Raw genomic sequence first — 26,615 nt, 5'->3', positions numbered from 1 at the left:
TTAAGAACTTTACCTTAGGATGAGAAAAAAAATCGTGCGGTGGCAGCGGGAGGCCCCATTAGCTATAGTGGTACCTCAGGTTAAGAATGGACCTCCAGAACGAATTAAGTTCTTAACCCGAGGTACCACTGTATCTTTGAATAAGTATCAGTATATACAGTGGTACCTCGATTTACAAACTTAGTCCATTCTGGAAGTCCATTCTTAAACCGAAACCATTCTTAAACCGAGGCGTGCTTTCCCTAATGAGGCCTCCTGCTGCCGGTGCCCTTCCACCATTCGGATTCCGTTCTTAGACCAAGGTAAAGTTCGCAAACCGGGACACTACTTCCGGTTTTGCGGAGTGTGTAAACCAAATCTTTCGTAAACCGGACTGTTCTTAAACTGAGGTACCACTGTATACATTTTTGAGAGAGGGTGACAAAGAGGAACACTTTCAAGGCAATTAACTACAAAGCAGCAATTCCACAAGTCCAACATCTGCTACCCCCAGAATGCTTCCAAACAACTCACAGACTCTGTCTGAATCTGCCTCTTCTAAGTCATGCCCAGCAGAGTGAGGTGGCCAGAGCTGGCATCAAATTCTGAGGGGTGAAAAATGCCTGGATACGTGTGCCATATGGTCTGTCCTGCAGCCCCTAAATTAGCTTGCTGTCCTAAGGGTGTGGAAATATATAAGGGTGTGAAATAAATGAATATTACCATAATTTTCGCTCTATAAGATGCACCAGACCATAAGACACACCTAGTTTTTGGAGAAGGAAAACAAGAAAAAAAATATTCTGAATCTCAGGAGCCAGAACAGCAAGAGGGATCGCTGCGCAGCGAAAGCAGCGATCCCTCTTGCTGTTCTGGCTTCTGAGATAGCTGCGCAGCCTGCATTCACTCCATAAGACGCACACACATTTCCCCTTACTTTTTAGGAGGGAAAAAGTGAGTCTTATAGAGCAAAAAATACGGGACTTTATTAATGCAGCGGTACATATACAGTCTGCAGTCACACAGGGACTGTCTGTGATCAGTTGCAAGACCTATCATAAACTGTCATTGACTGCAGTAATCTAATCTAATCTGCACAACCTGGCGCCGCCGGATTTCTTTATAGTTATTACTACATGGCTTAGCAGTCCATTGATTAAAGAAAACCATTATCCTGAATTATCATCATAACTTCGTAACATTGTAGCTGCAATGAAAATGATGGCCAAGTTACAACTCTGCACACTGGTCAAGGGCAGAAAATGCCACCTGGAGGAGTTTTGCAGGCGCCATCCTTTATAACCGGTCTTGTCCCCAGAGCAACGTGAGAGAGCTGAATCAACAGAGAGAGAAGAAGGCAGCAGGGCCCACACTCCTGGTTCACATCAGGCTTGTTCACACATTATACTGAACACAGGCGCAAACTGCCTTTGCACATGTACAAGTGTTTGTGTGGAAGGCTGCACATCTGTGGTTTTGTGAAGCTAAATCATTTGTGCACAAAATAGGTACACAGATCATAATGGAACATGTGAACACACACACAAACACACACACACTGTGGAACCCCAGCTTTTTTCCAGGCCACTATGGTTAAGACATGCTATGGTTTAGCCCACTCACAGGACTGAAATAAAACTCATAACGTTTATTGTAAACATTTGGTTAGACCACAAGATGTAACGCTGTAATAACAAAGGTCCGTATAGTTAAAGCTATGGTTTTCCCAGTAGTGATGTATGGGAGTGAGAGCTGGACCATAAAGAAGGCTGATCGCCGAAGAATTGATGCTTTTGAATTCTGGTGCTGGAGGAGACTCTTGAGAGTCCCATGGAATGCAGGAAGAAGAAGAAGAAGAAGAAGAAGAAGAAGAAGAAGAAGAAGAAGAAGAAGAAGAAGAAGAAGAAGAGTTTGGATTTGATATCCCGCCTTTCACTCCCTTTAAGGAGTCTCAAAGCGGCTAACATTCTCCTTTCCCTTCCTCCCCCACAACAAACACTCTGTGAGGTGAGTGGGGCTGAGAGACTTCAAAGAAGTGTGACTGGCCCAAGGTCACCCAGCAGCTGCATGTGGAGGAGCGGAGACGTGAACCCGGTTCCTCAGATTATGAGACTATTGCTCTTAACCACTACACCACACTAGCTCTCAAAGAAGATCAGACCTATCCATTCTGAAGGAAATGAGCCCTGAGTGCTCACTGGAAGGACAGATCCTGAAGCTGAGGCTCCAAGACTTGGGCCACCTCATGAGAAGAGAAGACTCCCTGGAAAAGACCCTGATGTTGGGAAAGATGGAGGGCACAAGGAGTAGGGGACGACAGAGGATGAGATGGTTGGACAGTGTTCTCGAAGCTGCCAGCATGAGTTTGACCAAACTGCGGGAGGCAGTGGAAGACAGGAGTGCCTGGTGTGCTCTGGTCCATGGGGTCACGAAGAGTTGGACATGACTAAACAACTCAACAACAAATGTCTAAAGTATAATGCAACAATTTATTAAAGAGTTATAGACATTTATAGAATGTATATATAGTAATCACGCTTAAGGAAGAGCAATGTAGAGAAGCCAGAAGAGGGGTGGAGGGAAGGTAATTTGGATAAGATATATGTAGATTGAAAGGAGAATAACATTGTTAAGCTGCATTGTGTTTAAGACATTTGGAAAAAATTCATAAAAATTATTGGAAGGGGGGAAAAGGCCCAGCTCCAAGAACCGAGGAGAAAGCAAACCTCTACTTTGCTTCTAAGCCTAAGGACTTTCGCTTGCTTGTGTCAGGACACATAACTACATATTGCTCTCTGAAGATCTGGACCGCAATGATCCGGAAATGCTGAGACCAAGCTCCCAATCCCTGCCATTAGAAGGTGCCCCAAGAGGATTTTGGTTGACTCGACCATCTCCTTGGTGTGACCAGCCTGGACTGCAGTGCAACAATGGAAACCGTAGAAGTGAGTCAGCAAAAAGACAGAGCAGGAATAACGTACCAAACTGGTTTTGTTTTGCTTCAAGCAACCCATCAGGAACAGCTTGGGGAAATAGGGCAGACCTTTTGATCTCCAACACTCACTACAATGATTTATTTAAGAGAAAGGTGAGTCTAAGTAATAATAATAATATGGATAATAAATGTTCATAAATGTACCAACCAAGCACGTACATAGATCAGCACAGGAAGACCGACCTGAAACCATTTTGACTCCCAAACTGACCAAATGTTTTCTCTGCAAGGAGGGAGGGGCTCAGGGAACCTTCCCATTGCCTCAGGAATTGGGAAATCACCATCTCAAAGGGTGACAGATTACCAGGAAAGGCAATCAGATAAGGTATTATCAGATAACCTGTGAAATATACTCGGAGTCAAGAGTGGATTTCATGCTCTTTATTCAGCTCATAGTGGTGAGGAGGAATGGAAGTTCCCCCAGAATGTCTGCTTTATATACATTATTTACACAATGGGCTCCACATGATTGGCTAATTCTGGGATTCACCTGTAGCCCAATCAGGTTGCAGATTCACTTCCACCTGGAGCTGGATTGGGTGGCTCCTGTGGACCAATCAGACTGCTGCATTCTGCTGCTGCATTCTGAATCCTATTGTTCTAGGACCAATCAGACTGCTGCATTCTGAATCCTATTGCTCTAGGACCAATCAGACTGCTGCATTCTGGATCCTATTGTTCTAGGACCAATCAGACTGCTGCATTCTGGATCCTATTGTTCTAGGACCAATCAGACTGCTGCATTCTGAATCCTATTGTTCTAGGACCAATCAGACTGCTGCATTCTGAATCCTATTGTTCCAGGACCAATCAGACTGCTGCATTCTGAATCCTATTGTTCTAGGACCAATCAGACTGCTGCATTCTGGATCCTATTCAACCCAGTACATAACAACCTGGCAGACAGGAAAAACAACAACACCTTTTCTGTGACGTAGGTATGATGTATGGAGGGGTGGTCTTGAGCTCCAGGGCAGGGAATTTAAAATGTCTATATAAGGCTCTCTGCGCCATTGTTTGAGGTCCTCCTCCTGAGAGCCAGTGTGGTGTAGTGGTTAAGAGCGGTAGTCTCGTAATCTGGTGAACCGGGTTCGCTTCCCCGCTCCTCCACATGCAGCTGCTGGGTGACCTTGGGCCAGTCACACTTCTTTGAAGTCTCTCAGCCCCACTCACCTCACAGAGTGTTTGTTGTGGGGGTGGAAGGGAAAGGAGAATGTTAGCCGCTTTGAGACTCCTTAAGGGGAGTGAAAGGTGTGATATCAAGTCCAAACTCTTCTTCTCCTCCTCCTCCTCCTTTCCTCCTTGTGAGGGGAGGACCCTGTTGCAACAGTTCAATAAAGATCAGGCTTACGAGCTGCTATCCTTCTCAATATTCTCTGCTTGGCCTCTGTTATTTTCTCCGACCAATGGAGAACCTACAAAGGACTCTACAAGGGCTCTTGTGTTCCCCATAAGGGAACAAGGGCAGATTTTTGTTTATTACATCTATTTAACCATGCATGTGGAATAGAAGGGTTTTCCTGTTTCCCAACAGGCTAGGCCAGTTTTGCAAGAATATCCACTAGAGTTTAGGTTCCCTTTAATCTCCAGTGGAAGTGAAACTGCAAAGCAAATGTTTTTTGGGGAGGGGGGGGCAGAGAGCACTCAACGTATCTGACACCAGAAGCCAAGGTAGCTTAATTCATAATAATAATATTCTTTTTAAATAAATAAAAAAACCCACCCATCAGGCTGAGTTCCCCCAGCCACTCTGGGTGGCTTCCAACACACATAAAAATAATAAAACATTAATAGTAACAATCAGATCCTACATAAAAAAATCACAATAACTTCAAAATAAACAACTTATGTAGAATAAAGCAATATTCAATGATCCATTAGAACCCAATAGTAAACAGTAAAATTAAGCACCAGCGAATAATAATTTAACAATTTACACTTATGAATTACAATAAATAATTACCGTATTTTTCACCCTACAGGACGCACTTTTCCCCCTCCATAAATGAAGGAGAAATGTGTGTGCGTCCTATGGGGCGAATGCAGGCTTCGCGGACCTCTCAGCAAGCAGCGGAAGCCCAGCGCTGGGCTCCCGCTGCTTGCGGAGAGTTGCCTGCATGCTGAAGCCTGTGCGCGCTGAGCACAGCGCGTCTAGGCTTTGTGGACCTCTCCGTACGCAGCGGGAGCGCTCCCGCTGCTTGCAGAGAGTTGCCTGCATGCTGAAGCCTGCCCGCGCTGAGCTCAGCGTGTCCAGGCTTCGCGGACCTCCCAGCAAGCAGCGGGAGCCAGCGCTGGGCTCCCACGGCTTGCAGAGAGCTGCGTGTTTGGGGGCTGGGGTCGGGGGAAGCTCGGGCCTGGGGGGGAAATAATTTTTTCCCCTTTATTCCCCCCCCCCAAAAAAACTAGGTGCGCCTTATGGGACGGTGCGTCCTATAGGGCGAAAAATACGGTACTAATCTGTAATCAATAAAATAACAGCAAATCACAACGCGTAAAATACCAGAAAGCGTACAAAACCATGTAAAAAGCTCAAACTGAGAAACAAGGATGCAACAACTTATAAAGTTGTTTTTTAAAAAGGCTCTCAGGAGCTGGAGGGTGGAGCAAGGCAGGTGGGAAAGCCATTGCCTGCAGAAAGTCTGTCTTGCTTTTCTCTGTCAAATCCCACTATTGCACATATGTTGCATGAAGCCAAATGGTTTAGAGAGCATGAGTAGGCAACCTAAGGCCCATGGGCCGGATCTGGCCCAATCGCCTTCTAAATCCGGCCCGCAGACGGTCCAGGAATCAGCGTTGTTTTACATTACTAGAATGTGTCCTTTTATTTAAAATGCATCTCTGGGTTATTTGTGGGGCATAGGAATTCATTTGTTTTTATTTATTTTTTCAAAATATAGTCCAGCCCCCCACAAAGTCTAAGGGACAGTGGACCGGCCCCCTGCTGCAAAAGTATGCTGACCCCGGTCTAGAGTCTAGACCTGCGGTTCTCATACTCCACCCCATCCCTCTACGGACCATGTTGTTGCTGGCATCTGTCTGTCTCAGGAGACAATGGCGGAGTGCTCCTTGGGAGTGAAGCTCAACTGCTGGAAGGTTGCAGCACTTGCTGTGACTGTAGAGACCGATGCAGGAGAGACATGTTTTGTTGCAGCGGGGGCAGAGGAAGGTGTTGTGCTGTTGCACATGCACCAGGGCATTTCATCTCTGTGTGCTCCTCCCAGCGGTCATTTCTTCTCTGGTCACTGCTGTGGAAACACAACCTGATTGTCTGTCTCCAGCCTCTATCTCTGCAAGACATTCCCACATAGCAGGGTTGACGTTGCCAGTCTTCATGTCATGTTTCCAGACATCTTTGTGCAGTGGTACCTTGGTTTAAGAACAGCTTAGTTTATGAACAACTTGGATTGAGAACGCTGCAAACCCGGAAGCAGGTGTTTTGGTTTGTGAACTTTGTTTTGGAAGCAGAACATGTTCCGCTTCCTGCTGAGTGTGCTCCCTTTGTAAACATAGCTGTCAACTTACAGATTTGAAAATAAGGGACCAGCGGCCTCAAAAATAAGGGATCAGCAGCCAAAATAAGGAATTTCGCTTACCCGCCTCCTCATGATGCACCCGAGGGGGGGGGGAAGGGAGAGACGGAGATGTGGCAGCTCGTGTGCACTCTCTCTCTCTCACGGCAAAGGACCCCAAGCCGCTGCTTCCCTCCCGAGCCAGGCGAGCATGAAACCTGGGAAATTTAAGGGACATCATCAATAAGGGACAGCAGTGGGACACAGCGCTGGGATAAGGGAGTTTCCCGCCAAATAAGGGATGGTTGACAGCTATGTTTGTAAACTGAGTCCCCCACTGCTATGGGAAAGCACACCTTGGTTTAAGAACGGCTTTGGTTTAAGAGCAGACTTCTGGAAAGGGATTAAGTGCGTAACCCAAGGTACCACTGTAATGCAGAGTTGGGCCCAGTGCCTGAAACCAGCTCTCCGTAGAGTACGTCCTTAGGGCTCCTGCCATCTTCTGCTCTGTGGACATGACCACATTCTGTGGACGTCTGCAGTGTAGATGTCGCTGAGACAGGACTGCGAAGTTGCTGGGAATGTGGACTTGGAAGAGCAGTGAGTCCTGTTAGAGCAACTGGACTTTCCTCTTCTCCTCCCCCAGTGTGGCCTCCTGTGCCCTCCCCAAATTTGCTCCAAAGGGTCATGAGAATCTCTGGAAGAGCATGGATGATATTGTTCCACTTGGCAAGCAGAAATCCTGGGGTTGATGGACCGATTACCTTTGCATGGCATTGAATTCCACCCATGTATTTATGTAAAATCATTCATATCCTGTTCTTCCTCTCTAAAAAGATCAGAATGGCATGCAATAAAAGGAGCAAACAGCAGTTAAATGAAACAGACTACCTATATACACACACAGTATATTTACCTATATGGCCGCTGGCAGAAGGGCTCGACAACTTGATTAAAAGGGAAGGGAAAAAAACTAACCGCCTTCCTCGATGTGAACTTAGAGAGATCCATAAAAATCATGGGGCAGGTGTCTCTGCAGCACTGTAAAGGTAAAGGGACCCCTGACCGTTTGGTCCAGTCGTGACCGACTCTGGGGTTGCGGCGCTCATCTCATTTTACTGGCCGAGGGAGCAGGCGTACAGCTTGCTGGTCATGTAGCCAGCATGACTAAACCGCTTCTGGCAAAACAGAGCAGCGCACGGAAACACCGTTTACCTTCCTGCCGGAGCGGTACCTATTTATCTACTTGCACTGGCATGCTTTTGAACTGCTAGGTTGGCAGGAGCAGGGACCTACCAACGGGAGCTCACCCCATCGTGGGGATTCGAACCACCGACCTTCTGATCAGCAAGCCCTAGCCTCTGTGGTTTAGACCACAGTGCCACCCGCAACCCTCTGCAGCAATGTACATTGCATCAATTGCATGAGCACTATTAACATGTTAAGTTATAAACAGCAGCCACAGGGCCCCATCCAGGACGGTCCTGATCCCCCAGTGACTCACCTCCCTGTCTCGCCCGAAGGTGAGCACTCCTCCTGCGAGTACTCAGGTCTCTCCTTCTCTCAGACCTTAGTCTCTGCAGCTCAGGAGATGTTGGTGGGTTACTAGACCCAGAGGCTGCCTCAGCCTCTCCTGACCCAACCGGTAGTGGAGCAGCTGTAAGTGATGGCCCAGCTGGAGGCAACGAGGTAATTCCCGCATCTGGAGCCAGGGCAGGCTCAAGCCCCTGACTCGGCTCAGCTGGTGCTTGTTGCAGACTGGGGCTCTTCAGAATCAGGCCCCAGACTTCGTTCAGATGCCGCCTGAGGCAAAGGATCCAGTGCGGACTGAGACTCCTCTGGTTCCGAGTCCGAGCCCGAGTCCCAGGCCATCACACTGGGGCAGGGCCTTCAGCCCTGGCCCCGCCTGGCCCCGTGGAAATGATCACTCTTCCCAGATTCCTTTAATGGGATACCCCAGCATTTGGAGGGCAGGCAGAAACTACTACCCCCCCTCCGCCCAAGACAAAGGATTGCCCCAGTGCTCAACCCAATGCTCCAATGCCCAACCCAATGTCCCAATGCCCAACCCAATGCCTGTTCCAGTGCCCAACCCAATGCCCCAATGCCCAATCCAATATCCCAGTGCCCAACCCAATGTCCCAGTGCCCAACCCAATGCCCCAATGCCCAACCCAATGCCTGTTCCAGTGCCCAACCCAATGCCCCAATGCCCAATCCAATATCCCAGTGCCCAACCCAATGTCCCAGTGCCCAACCCAATGCCCCAATGCCCAACCCAATGCCTGTTCCAGTGCCCAACCCAATGCCCCAATGCCCAACCCAATGCCCCAATGCCCAACCCAATGCCTGTTCCAGTGCCCAACCCAATGCTCCAATGCCCAACCCAATGTCCCAGTGCCCAACCCAATGCCCCAATGCCCAACCCAATGTCCCAATGTCCAACCCAATGCCCGTTCCAGTGCCCAACCCAATGCCCCAATGCCCAATCCAATGCCCCAATGCCCAACCCAGTTGTGGCAATTGCTATGAGGTAGGCAAAACCAGCAGGATGGAGCCAGTTCTCCCAGTGGACAAATTCCTACCCGGCCCCATAAAACGACAACCGCCGTAGCCACAGCAAAGTCCTTGACTATCACCTTGAACCAAGGTTGGGTGGGTGGAGAACCCGACAATGGAAAACCAAGTAGGGCCCCAGGTGAGGGCTGTTTAGATGGCCAGCGAGCGGACCCAAGAGAAGTCTTCCCTGCTCCATCGGCTCCGCCCCCTGGCACAGCCCGTGTCCAAGCCTGTATGCCCATTCGCCAAACCAGGATGCAGGCCAGGATCCGGCTCCTGATAGACAGCGGGGGCTTACACACACACCCCACCTACTAAGAAGGGGCACTTAGGCTGCAATTACCTGGCCGGGGCCCCAGTGGAGTCTCTGCTGTCCTGCAATGCCACCACACCAAAAGGGTGAGTGGGCTTGCTCCCTGGCTAACTCCCAAAAATAGGTAGAGCTTTGTATCTGGGCTGCATCAATAGGAGTATAGCATCTAGATCAAGGGAAGTAATAGTGCCACTGTATTCTGCTCTGGTCAGACCTCACCTGGAGTACTGTGTCCAGTTCTGGGCACCACAGTTCAAGAAGGACACTGACAAACTGGAACGTGTCCAGAGGAGGGCAACCAAAATGGTCAAAGGCCTGGAAACAATGCCTTATGAGGATCGGCTAAGGGAGCTGGGCATGTTTAGCCTGGAGAAGAGGAGGTTAAGGGGTGATATGATAGCCATGTTCAAATATAGAAAAGGATGTCACCTAGAGGAGGGAGAAAGGTTGTTTTCTGCTGCTCCAGAGAAGCGGACACGGAGCAATGGATCCAAACTACAAGAAAGAAGATTCCACCTAAACATTAGGAAGAACTTCCTGACAGTAAGAGCTGTTCGACAGGGGAATTTGCTGCCAAGGAGTGTGGTGGAGTCTCCTTCTTTGGAGGTCTTTAAGCAGAGGCTTGACAACCATATGTCAGGAGTGCTCTGATGGTGTTTCCTGCTTGGCAGGGGATTGGACTCGATGGCCCTTGTGGTCTCTTCCAACTCTATGATTCTATGATTCTATGATTCTGCAACAATGGCGGTCAGAGCGACAGGGCAGGGCCGGATTCTATTTTACCAATGCTAAGGAAAGAGACCCAGCGGATCAACCGCGATCTACCCAAACCTCCCAGGGATGCGCCAGTAGATCGCGATCGAACATCCCTGCTATAGAGGTTGGGGAGATTGCCTGGCAGAGATGGGGTGAGGCATCTTGTTCTGCCACCCGCCATATTGGATGAGTGTTTCCCATTTTCCTCCCATTGACCCTGCCAATGTGATTGTGGTGGAGATTAAATATGGGCGCTCCAGAGCAGGCATAGTTTGGATGTGTACTGGAGGAATCCTGCAGATGCAAGATCTCCTCTGATCCACTCCCAGCATGCCCCATTCAGGCCTCTACTGGTGTCAGAACACCAATGGCAAAGGAGTTGGGGCAGCAGGAGAGCTTTCCGCAGCGACAATAAATGGAACTTGGGTCACCCTCAGTGGCCCGCCAAATTGCATAGCATGAGAGGTGCCCGCCAAGACTGTTGCAGTCCTGCGGGTTTATGAATACCCCATAGATTATTGTCATCCCTCTTGAAATATGAAGGGTCTCTTTGTTTAAGGAGAATGGCACGTATCAGACACTGCATAATATGTGCAAATTGGTTCCACTAAGAAAGTATTGCATTTAGCATTAATTCTTTAAAGGTAAAGGGACCCCTGACCATTAGGTCCAGTCATGGCCGACTCTGGGGTTACGGCGCTCATCTCGGAAACACCGTTTACCTTCCCACCGGAGCGGTACCTATTTATCTACTTGCACCTTGATGTGCTTTCAAACTGCTAGGTTGGCAGGAGCAAGGACCGAGCAACGGGAGCTCACCCCATCATAGGGATTCAAACCGCCAACCTTCTGATCGGCAAATCCTAGGCTCTGTGGTTTAGACCACAGCACCACCCGCGTCCCAAAGTGGTAGGACTGGGGCTCATCAAGTCGAAAGAAAAGCTCAAGAGTTCTGGGTGTTCCACTTCAGAGGGGGAAATGTGACAATGCAGGTATGATAAGGATATTTACAATCATGCCTGATGAAGAGAATGTGGATTCAGAGAAGTTTTCATAATATTCTCTTCATAATACTAGTATAGTGGTATCTTGGGTTAAGAACTTAATTCGTTCTGGAGGTCCATTCTTAACCTGAAACTGTTCTTAACCTGAGGTACCACTTTAGCTAATGGGGCCTCCTGTGCTGCCACCACACGATTTCTGTTCTCATCCTGAAGCAAAGTTCTTAACCCGAGGTATTATTTCTGGGTTAGTGGAGTCTGTAACCTGAAGCATCTGTAACCTGAAGTGTCTGTAACCCGAGGTACCGCTGTACTCTGGCTACAGATTTTGGGACAGGAGAGAGAGAGAAAGAGAGAGAGAGAGAGAGAGAGAGAGAGAGAGAGAGAGAGAATACTTCCTCATGGACAATACCTTCTTCCAGTAAACAAATACAGTGGTACCTCGGGTTAGGAACGTAATTTGTTCCGGAGGTTCGTTCTTAACCTGAAACTGTTCTTAACCTAAGGTACCACTTTAGCTAATGGAGTCTCCTGCTGTTGCCACATCGCCACCGTGCGATTTCTGTTCTCATCCTGAAGCAAAGTTCTTAACCTGAGGTACTATTTCTGGGTTAGCAGAGTCTGTAACCTGAAGCGTCTGTAACCCGAGGTACCACTGTAAAGAATACAAGAAATAAACATTGGCTTGGGAATAATTGGAAAGGTGACAAAGTTTCCCCTGCCATGCTCTGCACCTCTTTCAAAAGTTTGGTCTTTGTCCTTTGTGACAGTTCACATTTCCTCTTTTTTTTTTTTCTTTTCTCTCCCCAAGTAAGATTCAAAGAAGGAAAGATAAACATTACACCAACCCAAATTCAAAAGCAAAGCCAACTCAGATTCAACCATTGAGTCATTGCCTTGGACAAAAATCAGATGAAAGGCCATGAATGGGACTCATCGCACTTATAGAACCTTAGGGACAGCTGTCATCGAAAAACACAAATGTAATAGCTCAGTTCAAACACACTGGCCGATCAGTTGGTGAATATATCAGGAAGTGTCAGCCTGAATGTTGAAGGAGCCATCATTGATCAATCACTACAGGACTTTTCTATCATCTCAAGCTATAGGGGAGCGAGATGGATGGGCCTGCAATGGCAGATGAAGTTAATGGACTACATGGAATTCGCGGAAATGTCTCTTCCAACTCTATGATTCTATGATTCTATGATCTTCCATGCACGGGACTTTCCCATGAAGTTTGTCCCCAAGTTTATTTCACCTCCTCTTTGCTGAGAAGCCACCTTAGATCATTAGGAATTAGTTACTTTATCCTATGCAGCACTGATGAGTTTCCAGAAGCAGGTCGTCAAGGTTTTGAGTGGCAGCTGGAATAACTTCTCATCAGATTTAAAAAAAACAAAAACAATGCCCGCACCCCCAACCCCCGAAGGTGTGATTTAAAAGTTTGAACGTTTAGCCAATGCAAATAGATTGAGAGGGGATGAACTGTATATTCAGCCAGTGATTCCATCTATTAAAAAGCTTTATACTGCTGGATTTGTGGAATAGAATAATGACGGTTATTTGTAAAGCCTCCAGGGGGATCACGTTAGGGTGACATTTGCAGTAAATGACAAGAGGCAAATAGCTTCTTTGATGCCTGGGGAAATTACCAGTTTCTGGCTGGAATTCCCCCCCCCCCCCCAAGCCTAAACTAGTCTCCAAATGGATTCAGCTAAGTCTTCTTAAATGCCTAAGAAGTTTAGTAATGCTTCTACTTGTAAGATGCAAAATATTTTTTTAAAAAAACAGGCCTATGGGGGGAAACCAGACGGTCGATTTGGCAAGAGACAATTGAGTGGGTGGGCAAGTGGGGAAATCCCCAAATTTCCTAAAGGTCTATTCTCTTTCTCCCTGCCTTTAATTTTCAGTGCTGGGAGGGTGGACTATTTATTATATGTCTCCAGGCAAAACTCTGAAGGCACAAAGTACTTTCTGTCTACTTCAGGCTGTTTACATTTAGATGGGAAATACAGTGGTACCTCGAGTTAAGTACTTAATTCGTTCCGGAGGTCTGTTCTTAACCTGAAACTGTTCTTAACCTGAAGCACCACTTTAGCTAATGGGGCCTCCTGCTACCGCCTCGCTGCCGGAGCACAATTTCTGTTTTCATCCTGAAGCAAAGTTCTTAACCTGAAGCACTATTTCTGGGTTAGCGGAGTCTGTAACCTGAAGCGTATGTAACCTGAGGTACCACTGTAGATGGTCCACCAAATGACAGGGGTCATGGGTCACAGAGCAATGGGAGCTCACTCCTGCCAACCTTCTGATTGGCAAGCCCAAGAGGCTCAGTGGTTTAGACCACAGCGCCACCCACGCCTCTTGACAAATCCCTGCGACGGGGTGAGCTCCTGTTGCCCTGTCCCAGCTCCTGCCAACCTAGCAGTTCAAAAGCACACCAGTGCAAGCAGATAAATAGGTACCGCTGCAGTGGGAAGGTAAACGGCGTTTCCGTGTGCTCTGGTTTTCTGTTGCGCCAGAAGCGGTTTAGTCCTGCTGGCCACATGACCCGGAAAGCTGTCTGTGGACAAAACAAACGCTGGCTCCCTCGGCCTGAAAACAAGACAAGCGCTGCAACCTCATAGTCACATTTGACTTGACCTAACTGGCCAGGGGTCCTTTTCCTTTACTGTACAGTACAGAAGTGGCTTCAGATGAAATATGGCTGGAAGGGACGGAACTCAATTGCAGTGTATCAGAGGTGATCTGGCCATTTCTGCACCGCTTAAAGACACCTGACCTCTTCTTCCCCATACATAACCGGTTCTACTTATCTATCTTTACCTTTTCATGAGTTGTCAGCAAGCAGAGCTTCAGGGAATATGAAGAAGGAGAAAGAGGAAATAGTTTTAGGAGTGTAGAAACTAGAAGCTGGGTTTCCTTAGGTCCATGGCAGTGACTAGAGAAAATTATTTTAAAAGTATGTGACTGTTTGTTCTGGTGATACACGTTGCTCTGTTGCAACCACATTGTGCAACAGATTGAAGAAGACGGACAATTTTGCTTCTTTGTCTCAGAGGATTCTTAGCGCAGATGTACACCATATACGTACAGTGATTTGACAATTATTTATTCTCAACAAATCTAGGAATTTACAATTCTGTAAGTGGGGAGCAGGGCTTATGGACCTGTAACAGATAATTCCTAGCAGTGGCGTAGCGTGGGTTGTCAGCACCCGGGGCAAGGCAAGTAATTTGCGGCCCCCCCCCCCGCTGCACTGTCCCTCCCCCAGATAGTCCCTCGCTCTCTCTCCGCACCGCACCGCACACCTGGTACCCTCCCCTCCACAGTGGGCGGCGACCCGACGGCTCGGATCAGATTCGCACAGCCAGCACTGCAGTGAGAGAGAGTGAGTGAGCCAGGTAGGGGCAGAGAGCTGCGAGTACGAGCGCCCCCCCCCCCGATGTTGCGCCCGGTGCGGCCGGGCCCCCCTGCACCCCCCACGCTACACCACTGATTCCTAGCACCCCTACCAAATCACAAATTCCAGGATTCAAATAATATGAAATGCAATGAAACAAATAGTATTAAATAAAATGAAAGCCATGCAGCCAAACTACTATAAAAATGGCAGACATACAGCAGGGCAAATGATTGTTTGACTTTACCTTCATGCCAATATAGCTCAGTTTAAGGCAGCAGACCAATTAAAAGTCTGCTCTAGAGAAGAATTCCAACATCAGTGTTAATACTGATGAATTAATTTGAAATTTATTGTGTATTGTTGTAAAAAAAAATTTTCCCTTTTCCCTTATGGGGTATCCAAGAGCCCATATAGAGTCCTTACATAGGTTCCCTATTGGTAGGAGAAAATAACAGAGGCCAACCAGAGAATATTGAGAAGCAAAGCGGCTAGTAAGCTTGATCCTTATTGATCTGTTGCAACAGGGTGCTCCCCTCACCTGCAGGAGAGAGGAGGAACCCAGAAAAATTGTGCGCAAGGCCTTATAAAGACTTTTGAAATTGCCACCCTGTAGATCAAGACCACCCCCAGAAACATCATACATACATCACAGAAGGGGTGTAACCCAAGACCACCCCCAGATACATCATACCTACATCACAGAAATTTAAATGTTGTTTTTCTATTGCCCTTGTTTATCTCCTGTCTGGCAAGTTACTTGACTGGATTTCCTGGGTAGCCTGGCCAGTCTTTTGTAATGATAAATACTTAGTTCCTGAGCCAGGTCACAGGCTCACACCCTATTCAAACAGACATATCCTTAAGACAGGATTTGTGAAGGAAAAGACAATGGGGAGGCTTTTCCATTTTGACCTTGCAGAGAAAAGATTTGGTCAGTTTAAGAATCAAAACGGTTCCAGGTTGGCCTTCCTGTGCTGATCTATGTACCGTATTTTTCGCTCTATAAGACGCACCAGACCACAAGACGCACCTAGTTTTTGGAGGAGGAAAACAAGAAAAAAAATATTCTGAATCCCAGAAGCCAGAACAGCAAGAGGTATTGCTGTGCAGCGAAAGCAGCGATCCCTCTTACTGTTCTGGCTTCTGGGATAGCTGCGCAGCCTGCATTCGCTCCATAAGACGCACACACATTTCCCCTTACTTTTTAGGAGGGAAAAAGTGAGTCTTATAGAGCAAAAAATACGGTATGTGCTTGGTTGGTACACTTATGAACATTACCATATCTCTAAGACCATAAAATTCCTATCACAGTATTATGTGTTTTCATTTTGCATTTTCATGTTGCAAACCATCCTGTGTTCTTCGGATGAAGGGCAATATATAATAATAATAATAATAGTAGTAGTAGTAGTAGTAGTAACAACCCAGTGGAAAAACACTATGGGTGATAGCCAATTAAGCTGTACTCAGGGCGGACCCACAGCAATCAATGGAAAGTTCATTGACCAGTGAGTTTGACTTTACTTGTAATGCTTATTGCAGCAATTTCCTCCTTAAACTTTCAATCTTTCGCAAGCATTTCCAACATTTGTAGCACTGCTACAGAATGCCGATTGATCTTCAACGTCACTTGCATATTTTTGCCCTAACTTTTTACAGATGTTTCTTGTTATATGTATTCCACCTGCAGAAAACAGAGGCTTTCTGACACGGCAACTTCTCAATTACACTGAGTTCAGGTGATTTAGTGATATTGCCTATCACTTGGGTACAAAGTTGACGCTTCAGCAAAAGGGGGAAGGAGTGAAATCACTTAACCTCTGACCAAGTTTCAAGGCAAGAGAGGGTTATAAAAGGAAGAGGCGGCCTCCGAAGGAGCTGCCTTCTCTTCTCATCTCTCCGAAGAACGCATCGCCATTATGAGCTTCAACGGAAAGTTTGAACTCCAAACCCATGAGAACTTTGAGCCCTTCATGAAAGCCATTGGTAAGCTGCTCAAATGAGGTGGTTAAATTGTTTGTGCTCCTTGCCTTGCCAATGTCTTCATTTTTGTCTTTTAAAAAGGGATTTGAAATCCAACAGTAAGCAGCAAAGAATTAAAAAATAATTATGGCGCTTTTGTCTCAAATGTAATTTGTGTAAATGGGGTTTTTACGATCACTTGTTGTCCTTTTTATGTTCCTTACTTTCCTGCTGGTATTAAAATGAACGAATATGTCTTTTGGTCTCATACAGAGCATAGTGACAATAACCTGCCTTAAAATTTGTGGCAATCTTCATGCCACAAGAGCAGAAGAGCAGAATTAACCTGATGTACTATGCAATTCTAAGCCGTGAAGAGGTTGTGTCTGATAGGGTGTAGTAGCTAAGCGTATTTTCAAAAAGGAGGGTTGTAGCAGGTCTCACCTCAGTCAGATTTCTAATGTGAATATAAAATCTACATTCTCCCAGACTGTTCACTTTGCATTACAAAAATGTATCTCCATAGCTTTTTCTTTCATTTGAACAACCACCTGAAAGACACTCAAACAATGTAATCCTATCTGTGTGACTTAGAATGAGTCATATTGTGATCCTAAGTAAGTGGGCATAGGATTGCAACCTTCATGTGGAAATGTTCTGAGAGTTTGAGAGCTGTGAAGTCCCCACCCCTATTTCTATTATTATTATTATTAATTATTTATTTTCAATTTATATACTGTCCTTTATCAAAAGATCTCAGGGCCATAGGGTTATTTAATGATCTACAGTGGTACCTCGGGTTAAGTACTTAATTCGTTCTGGAGGTCTGTTCTTAACCTGAAACTGTTCTTAACCTGAAGCACCACTTAAGCGAATGGGGCCTCCCGCTGCCGCCGCACGATTTCTGTTCTCATCTGAAGCAAAGTTCTTAACCTGAAGCAACCTGAAGCACTATCTCTGGGTTAGCGGAGTCTGTAACCTGAAGCCTATGTAACCTGAGGTACCACTGTATTACGTCATTTGATATGACTGTTGATTTCCTTCTGCCCAGGCCTTTCCGATGAGCTGATTGAAAAGGGCAAGGACATCAAAAGCATCTCTGAAATTGTTCAGAATGGCAAGAAGTTCAAGGTCACCGTGACAACCGGAAGCAAGGTGTTGACCAACGAGTTTACAATCGGAGAGGAGGCTGAGCTGCAGACGCCAACAGGAGAGAGGGTCAAGGTAGAGTCTTTTCCATTTATATATGGCAGGGAACCTATGGCCCTCCAGATTTTGCTGAATGGCAGTTCCCATTGGCCAGGCTTGCTGTGGCTGATGGGAGTTGTAGTTCATCAATGTCTGGTGGATCAAAGTTTCCCCACACCTGATACAGGGCTGCCATCTTTGAACAGGAAACTAGTTTCCAATGAGAACAATCGGATCCCACCTACAACCGTCCGCAAACTCTATCTTCCCCATATCCTATGGCTACCAGATTTTTTTCAATGAATCCGGGGACACTTTTTTCCGTAGCAACAGTGAGTCAGTACAGTGGTACCTTGGGTTAAGTACTTAGTTCGTTCCAGTGGTCCCTACTTAACCTGAAACTGTACTTAACCTGAAGCACCACTTTAGCTAATGGAGCCTCCTGCTGCCGCCGCACCGCCAGAGCACAATTTCTGTTCTCATCCTGAAGCAAAGTTCTTAACCCGAGGTACTATTTCTGGGTTAGCGGAGTCTGTAACCTGAAGCATATGTAACCTGAAGCGTATGTAACCCGAGGTACCACTGTAGTGGTGATGGTGAGGCAAAAGACCCTGGGCCCAGGCACACATGCATATTGTATAAAGGTGCAAAGCCCTTCTTTCGCACCCTGTGAAAAATAAATGCGCAGAGTTTTAAAAAAACTGGGCGCCGGCCGGCCGGCCGCCACTCCCAAGGCCCCCCCCCCGATCAGTCAAAACAAAGGGGGAAGGGGGCAGGAGATCGCACAAGACACATAATATACACACAAGACACATGATATGGGGACTTCGGGCGAGGAAAAATGGCGGGCGCCACGGCATTGAGCAGCTCCTGAAGCCAGCCAGAGCCAACTGCGCTAACAGACTGGCTCTGGGCTGCTGAGGCTGCCGCTGCCATGCTTCCCGGGGACAAATTTGCAAATCTGGGGACAATCCAGGGGCGGAATTTGTCCAGGGACAGATTTGCAAATCCGGGGACTGTCCCCAGGAACCGGGGACGTCTGGTAACCCTATCATATACGGCAGCCTCAAAAGAAATATTATGAAGCAGGCAAAAGCATTTTTTTCCAGGGAATGTATGTGGGATGACCACATTCTTTGATCATATTTCTCATGCATATTTCTCACTTAATGAAAACAGAGGTGTAACGTATTCCACACAGCCATACTGACACATTGCCATAGATCAGTATTTCCCAAAATTGGGTCTCCAGCTGTGGTTTCCCCCCCCCCAAAATATTTTATTAAATTTTTCACAATTATAACAAACACAACATAAGAAAAAAGAAAAACAAAAACAGAAAAACATACCAAAGAGAAAACAATACAATACTAAAAAAACAGAACCAAAACCACAGGAATAAAAAAGTAATCTTAATCCCATATCCCTTGAAAACCCAATTTTGTTTACATTGTTAATTGACTTCCTCAAATCCCTCCCTTCTGAATTTCCTTGCATCTGCATGTGACAGCTTTCCAATATCATTCTTAAACAAAAATATTTCCAACTATTATCTATCTTATTCACTTTTCTTACTGTTCTAAATCCCATTTATTTAATTAAATTCTAATTTAATCCTACGCCTGTTTGGTACTTTCAAGTGACTTCTAATTATTTATATTTCCAGCTGTTTTTGGGCTGCAACTCCCATCATCCCTGGCTGGTCAGGGATAATGGGAATTGTAATCCAAAAACAGCTGGAGACCCAAGTTTGAGGGAAACTGCCATAGATCATAATAAAAAGGCAAGCTCACTGGGCACCTCTCAAATGTGTGGAGGAAAACTTGGGCTTATGAACATGTTGACAAGGTACATGAAAAAGTCAGCGCTTGAACTGGAACCCAATCGTGGCTGCTTTTCTTCTCCCACAGGCTGTTGTTCAAATGGAAGGAGACAACAAGATGGTTGTGAACCTGAAGGGCATCAAGTCTGTCACTGAAATAAACGGGGACACCATCACTAATGTAAGTCCATCTAGAATGGGGATGTCAAACTTGAGGCCTCCATTGCAGCCTGGGCCACCACCACAATATTTTACCCTAACTGCTCCATTTTCAGAGGGCCTTGGAAGTTAAGGCCTCTAGAACAGGAGGAGACAATTTAGGGTCCTCCAAATATTGTTGGAGAACAACTCCCATCAGTACCAGGTTTCATGGACTGGGAGAGGAACCAGCTAGAGAACCACCAAAAGAAGACTCAGAGCCCAGGGAGTGGTGGTGGGACAACGATGAGTAGTCAGAGAAGACTGGAAGAGGAGGTGGCAGAAGCTGAAAGGGTTACAGGGCATAGAGAGGTGGGAGAGTCAGTGGCTGTGCTGGCCCGGGGGTTAACCCAAGCAATGCGGTCCAGGTCTGATCCCGAATCCCAGGATTCCGCGAGGAGTCAGTCCGACAGGGCCAAGGCAGGACACACGGCAGGAAACCAGGCAAGGTCAGGCGCAGGGTCTCAGGCAGCTTCTAGCAAACAGCAAAGCTGTTCCCACAACCTGGGGCGGGGTCCGACAGACTTTGTTGGGGTAACAGCCGGTCCTGATCCCCCGGTGACTCACCTCCATGTCTTGCCCAAAGGCGAGCACTCCTCCTGCAAGTACTCAGGTCTCTCCTTCTCTCAGACCTTAGTCTCTGCAGGTCAGGAGATGTTGGTGGGTTGCTAGACCCAGAGGCCGCCTCAGCCTCTCCTGACCCAACTGGTAGTGGAGCAGCTGTAAGTGATGGCCCAGCTGGAGGCAACGAGGGAATCCCCGCATCTGGAGCCAGGGCAGGCTCAGGCCCCTGACTCGGCCCAGCTGGTGCTTGTTGCAGGGGAACCTGTGCAGACTGGGGCTCTTCAGAATCAGGCGCCAGACTAGGTTCAGATGCTGCCTGAGGCAAAGGATCCGGTGCGGACTGAGACTTCTCTGGCTCCAAGTCCGAGCCCAAGTCCCAGGCCAGCACAGTGGCACAGATAAGTCCAGAACCAGAGGCAGAAACCGAAGAAGGCAAGGAGAGAGGAAGGAGGCCAAGATGCAGAGATGAGTCAGGCCAGTGAAGAGTCATGGGTGTCTCCCCCTCCTGCTGTGACAAGCTCACCTCCCTCTTGTCTCCCAGAACCAGAAGAGGCATGAAAAGGGCGGAGAAGTGGTTGGCTGAACGCAGATGCAGTCTCTGATAGCTTGGGGAAAACCCTGGAGAGGAGGGGACTTAAGACGGCTGTGGGAAAATGGGGACTTTCAGTCTCAACAACTGCTTCATGGGGAAAAGACCTGCCAGAGAAGAGTTGCTGTGCTCTTTGGGCCTGACCCTCAGCCAAGTTTGCAGTGCAGAGATTGTGTTTTTGCCAATAACTCCCAACTCTGTTGTGATTTACTGACCGCTTGCTCTTTGACACCAGCCAACATAGCTATTGATGGGAGTTGTAGTTCCACAATATCTGGGGTCCACCACATAGGCTACCCTTCACCAGAGTATCAAAGGATTTGGCATGTTCCTCGTATCCATACTTTTTCAGTTTCAATGCATTGGGTGGTTTGGTTTCAAATTCAGGCAGAATGTAAATATTTTAATGTATGGCAGGGGGCCACAGCCTTTGGGTCATCTGCTAAGTGGATAATTATAATAATAATTTATTATTTATACCCTACCCATCTGGCTGGGTTTCCCCAGCCACTCTGGGCGGCTTCCAACAGAATATTAAAATACAATAGTCTATTAAACATTAAAAGCTTCCCTAAACAGGGCTGCCTTCTGATGTCTTCTAAAAGTCTGGTAGTTGTTTTTCTCTTTGACATCTGGTGGGAGGGCGTTCCACAGGGTGGGTGCCACTACTAAGAAGGCCCTCTGCCTGGTTCCCTGTAACTTGGCTTCTCCCAGTGAGGGAACCCCCAGAAGGCGCTTGGAGCTGGACCTCAGTGTCTGGGCAGAATGGTGGGGGTGGAGACGCTCCTTCAGGTAGACTGGACCAAGATAGTTTAGGGCTTTAAAGGTCATCCTGTTTGAAGTTTTACACTCTGGTGCAGATGTTTAAGAGAACAGCATCCCATCCCATGAACAAATCAAGTATTAGTCATTTTTGGGAAGGCTAACTTGAAGTTTGAGGTCATCCTGAAAAAGATTTCTCATGGTATTAATGTACATTCTTTGAGTAGGAGGCAAAATCCCCTTACTGGTTATTTATGCCTATATTGATTACATTTTTATTTATTAGGGGATTTTCAAAAAAAAGCACTGTCAATGATTCTAGAGTGGTTTACAAAATCTGGGTCAGATAACAGGGTGTCAGGCATTGGTCGCAGACAATATATCAGTGATTGTTACCTTATTATAATGATACCAAATTTTGGGAGACCCTTATATACCAAATGTGCAGTAGGCTCAAGACTCTGGGTTCAGGAGTACAGGATCAGTATGCTGGGTACAGGATCAGTAGCTATTGGGGAAGCAGGGTGCAGGGATATTCAATTCAGTTTGCATGTCTAGGCAAACCGACCTAATTCAAACCTTCCATAAACAATCCATGAACTGCCATTCTTTGAAATTCATGCTCCTCTGAATTTAGCAATGCAGTTTTGCAGCCAAGTAATAAGTGCAAACATGGATATGTTGCCCTGATCCCTTTTGGGAGAAAGTATCAATGAAAAAAAATATTTTTTAAAAAAAGAAATTAAATATAAAGTGTGGATGATTAAAGCTCTTGGTTTTTTTTCTTCCCTTTCTAGACGCTGAGCATGGGTGACATTCAATACAGGAGAATCAGCAAAAGAATCTAGATAACTCAGGCATTTCTGTACTTTTACTGTGTAAAAGTAGTACAATAAAGTGAAATGTATGCAAACGCCTCTTCGTTGCCGTCATTATTGGTCTATGGAAGACAGCTATCAAAGACAAGAGGGCCCAAAGCAGCAGTGAGGGTCAGGTTGTGTCTCTCTCTCTCTCAACTTAACAGGATTTATTATACGGTTGCCATATGTCTGGAATTTCCTGGACATACAGTGGTGCCCCGCAAGACGAATGCCTCGCAAGACGGAAAACCCGCAAGACGAAAGGGTTTTCCGTTTGCAGAGGCGCTTCGCAGGACGAATTTCCCTATGGGCTTGCTTCGCAAGACGAAAAATGACGAAAAAAATTGAATTTATTTTTTTTGCTCCAAAACCCCTTATTTTGAATCGCTAAGCTGCTAAAAGCATTTTAGCAGCAAAACCGCTAATCCCCCACCCCTTAAAAAGCCGTTTTTAGCCCTTAAATCGCCAATAGCGCTAATAGCGCTACTCCGTGAATGGGCTTGCTTCGCAAGACAAAAAAACCGCAAGACGAAAAGACCCGCGGAACGGATTCTTTTCGTCTTGCGAGGCACCACTGTATAGGAATACTGCAGCCGCAAGCAGCATCCGTTTGGAAATCAGCTAATGTCTGGAAAACTCCAGACATATGGCAGCCAATGTCGGCAGTGTCGTTTTTGCTGATTTCCCTCAGAAGTAGCTCAAAAACGCCCAATTTCTTTGGCCAAAACTTAAAAAACAAAAAACAAAGCTCACCAACTTTTTCTGTCTGGATTTTTCACATTTTGAAATATGGCAACCCTAATCTCCTAATGTTTTATGATTCATGCTTGATGCCTTGTGAGTGGAAGACATCAGTAGAGGCCTTTGGGTTTCAGCCATAAGGCCTTTGAACACCCATAAGGTCATCGGAAAAGCTGGATAGCTTTGCTAGGACAGACATTCAGCCAGAAAAAGGAAGGGACTAAGTGGAAATAAATGCTGCTTTAACTAAGAATCCCCAGATTCGTTATCTTCTGAAACCCTATGCCAGGTGTCTGCAACTTGTGGCCCATGAGCCAGAAGCAGCCCGTGGAGGCCGTTTAACCGGCCTACAAGCCGCCCCAGAACAGAGTGGCCCATTCAGCAAGTCCCGGCGTGCTGAGTTAAACCTGCATTAAACTGTGTGGGGACTCTCTTCCGTGGCTCTGGAAATCGTTTCTGCGCTTGCACAGACGCCGAAAATCACTTCTTCGCAGACGCGATTTTCGGCGTCTGGGCATGTGCAGAAGCAATTTCTAGCGCCCACGGAAGATCTCCACCCGACTGATCCGGCCCAGGCAAGGTAAACCTTGTCAACCCCTGACCTCAGCTAAACTGGTAGGCCTGGTGCAAATGAAGGGTGGTACTTGGGACACAATGGGGTGCGGGTGGCGCTGTGGGTTAAACCACAGAGCCTAGGGCTTGCCAATCAGAAGGTTGGCGGTTCGAATCCCTGCAACGGGGTGAGCTCCCATTGCTCAGTCCCTGCTCCTGCCAACCTAGCAGTTCGAAAGCACATCAAAGTGCAAGTAGATAAATAGGTACCGCTCCAGCAGGAAGGTAAACGGCGTTTCCATGCGCTGCTCTGGTTCGCCAGAAGCGGCTTAGTCATGCTGGCCACATGACCCAGAAGCTGTACGCCGGCTCCCTCGGCCAATAAAGCGAGATGAGCGCCGCAACCCCAGAGTCGGCCACGACTGGACCTAATGGTCAGGGGTCCCTTTACCTTTACCTTACTTGGGACACACTTAAGGCAACATCTTAATACTCAAATGCTTTTTAAGGAATAAGAGTATAAATGTAACCTCCGTCTGAGATGGATGTACAAACTGTGGCAAAGTGATGTTCTTCCAAAAGTAAGACAAACACAACTGAATGAAACAAGTGTTGAAGCCACATGTGTCATAATAACTTTATTGATCATTTAAATGAGTGAATGTGGGCTTTGACTCCTGTGAAATGTTTCTAACTCAACATGCTGGGCATGTAGAAAAAGCATGTCTCTCTGGTGCTGTCCTCAGGAGAGCCGGACATTCAGAACCAAATCCCCACTTTTCATGGCACTTTCTTCCTGTTCAGAACCAAAATGGCTGATTTTGCACCAGCTGTCGGGATTCAACAAGACACCTCCAGGCCGGCCAACAATCCCGTTCTTATTTCTTCTGGAAGATGCCAGGTGAAATCTCATTGGCGGCCGGCTCAGGCATCACCTGAATTGTTTGGTTCTGAAGAGCTGCCTCTCGCATCTTGTAGTACATAAACTCATTCTCTTGGAACATGCGCAGCTCCATCTCTGACTGAACGCGCATGGCCTGAAAGGATGGAGACAATGAGACACAAAGGTAATTTCTTGAGAGTCTGCTTACGATGCGGTGAGGAAGCCCTCAACCCCGAAACCCAGTTTCCATTGCAAACTGCTAACATTTTGCCTTGTCCTACTACACGTTGTGCATCCTCTGTGCAAAAACAATTTTTTTAAAAATCTGCCATCTGCATTTCATTACGATAATCTTCCATAACTTACGTTGCTTCTGCTAGTCATACAGCAAGCGGTTGCTCTTAGGGGTTATGCAAACTAATAAAGGCCAATGTAACTCTCATTTAGCCACTACTCTGTGGCTTCTGGAGGACTTGCCAATCAGAAAGTCGGCGGTTCAAATCCCCGCGACGGGGTGAGCTCCCGTTGCTCGGTCCCTGCTCCTGCCAACCTAGCAGTTCGAAAGCATGTCAAAGTGCAAGTTGGTAAATAGGTACCGCTCCGGCGGGAAGGTAAACAGAGATTCCGTGCGCTGCTCTGGTTCGCCAGAAGCTGCTTAGTCATGCTGGCCACATGATTCGGAAGCTGTATGCTGGCTCCCTCAGCCAATAAAGCGAGATGAGCGCCGCAACCCCAGAGTCAGTCACGACTGGACCTAATGCTCAGGGGTCCTTTTACTTTTGTGGGTGACTAAGCTGTGGCCCTTCATACTGCAGGCTGTAATTCCCATAATCCATTGGCCATGCTGCCTGGGACAGACGGGAGTTGTAACCCCTGCTGTAAAGACCAAGTAATCACTTGGATCACCACTTGTGTGAAAGCACACCTCTAGTTAAGAACAATTTCAGGTTAAGAACAGACCTCTGGAACGAATCAAGTTTGTAACTAGAGGTACCACTCTACGTTCCTGGAGCCTCACAATACCACGAGTCACTTACCTCCAGATCTTTGGTAATAGGGTGGGTGGAGCCATGGGTCACCAGAAGAATAGCGTAGGCTTTGCAAATCATCCCATGGCCTGCTTCAATGAGGCCAGCATGCCACTGCGTCACTCCAGCTCTCATGAGCGCCATCCCTAGCTGTGCGTTGTTTGGGTGGTAGAGTTTCCTAGGGGAAATACACAAGGAAGCCACTTGACATTTGCAGATCAGTGCTGGGGCATATATATTGATTCTTGCTTGGGTTTCCAGCTTGTTGGAGATGTGGCGATTTGCTTCATGGAGGGCTCAGTCCGAAGAAGGAGGTTTGACTCCATTCTTCCTTCCACCAATGACTACAGCCTCCATAATGGATGGAAAGTTATGCTGGGTCTCTGGGACTACACAACCATTGCTGCTGTGCCTTTGGACCGTGTCTTGGAAGCTGCGATGTTGAATGGTTGGAGGCGCAAGCTGAACTGATGGATAGGTGTTCAAAAAGTGAACATAATAAGCTTAAGGTGGGGTGAACGGTTATGGAAGGGTGAAAGCCTGGAGCCCCTTGGGATCCTGCCAATGAAATTTCATGGATCTTTGGGATGCATAATAATAATAATAATAATAATAATAATACTTTATACCCCGCCCATCTGGCTGGGTTTCCCCAGCCACTATGGGCGCCTTCCAACAAAACACTAAAATACAATAGTCTATTAAACATTAAAAGCTTCCCTAAACAGGGCTGCCTTCAGATGTCTTCTAAAAGTTTGGTAGTTATTTTTCTCTTTGACATCTGGTGGGAGGGCATTCCACAGGGCGGGTGCCACTACCGAGAAGGCCCTCTGCCTGGTCCCCTGTAACTTGGCTTCTCGCAGTGAGGGAACCGCCAGAAGGCCCTCGGCGCTGGACCTCAGTGTCTGGGCAGAACGATGGGGGTGGAGACGCTCCTTCAGGTATACTG

The 26,615-nt window shown here is 47.0% G+C and overlaps 2 protein-coding genes across 3 annotated transcripts in view; one reads left to right on the top strand and one right to left on the bottom strand.

The window, feature by feature from the left end:
- Positions 1 to 16,212: 16,212 nt before the first annotated feature.
- FABP1 (fatty acid binding protein 1) lies at positions 16,213 to 22,515 on the top strand. The gene is made up of 4 exons (XM_083408066.1): positions 16,213 to 16,503; positions 17,531 to 17,703; positions 19,578 to 19,670; positions 22,400 to 22,515. The coding sequence occupies exons 1-4, from the start codon at positions 16,437 to 16,439 to the stop codon at positions 22,448 to 22,450; spliced, it is 384 nt and encodes a 127-aa protein (XP_083264192.1). The 5' UTR covers positions 16,213 to 16,436; the 3' UTR covers positions 22,451 to 22,515.
- Positions 22,516 to 24,379: 1,864 nt separating this feature from the next.
- The window catches only part of SMYD1 (SET and MYND domain containing 1), a 47,183-nt gene continuing 44,947 nt past the window's right edge, over positions 24,380 to 26,615 (bottom strand). For both annotated transcript variants that reach the window (XM_083407806.1, XM_083407805.1), the window contains 2 exons: positions 25,676 to 25,844; positions 24,380 to 24,792 (listed from right to left, as the gene is read on the bottom strand). In XM_083407806.1, coding sequence (XP_083263932.1) covers positions 24,634 to 24,792; positions 25,676 to 25,844 — 328 coding nt within the window. In that variant the 3' untranslated portion in view covers positions 24,380 to 24,633. The remainder of the gene's footprint in view (positions 24,793 to 25,675; positions 25,845 to 26,615) is intronic.

The sequence above is a fragment of the Podarcis tiliguerta genome (genome assembly GCF_965153285.1).
Source record: "Podarcis tiliguerta genome assembly, chromosome: 13".
NCBI classification, from domain to species: Eukaryota; Metazoa; Chordata; class Lepidosauria; order Squamata; family Lacertidae; genus Podarcis; species Podarcis tiliguerta.
The sequence above is the reverse complement of the archived record's forward strand: the minus strand, read 5'-3'. Positions and strand labels throughout refer to the sequence as shown.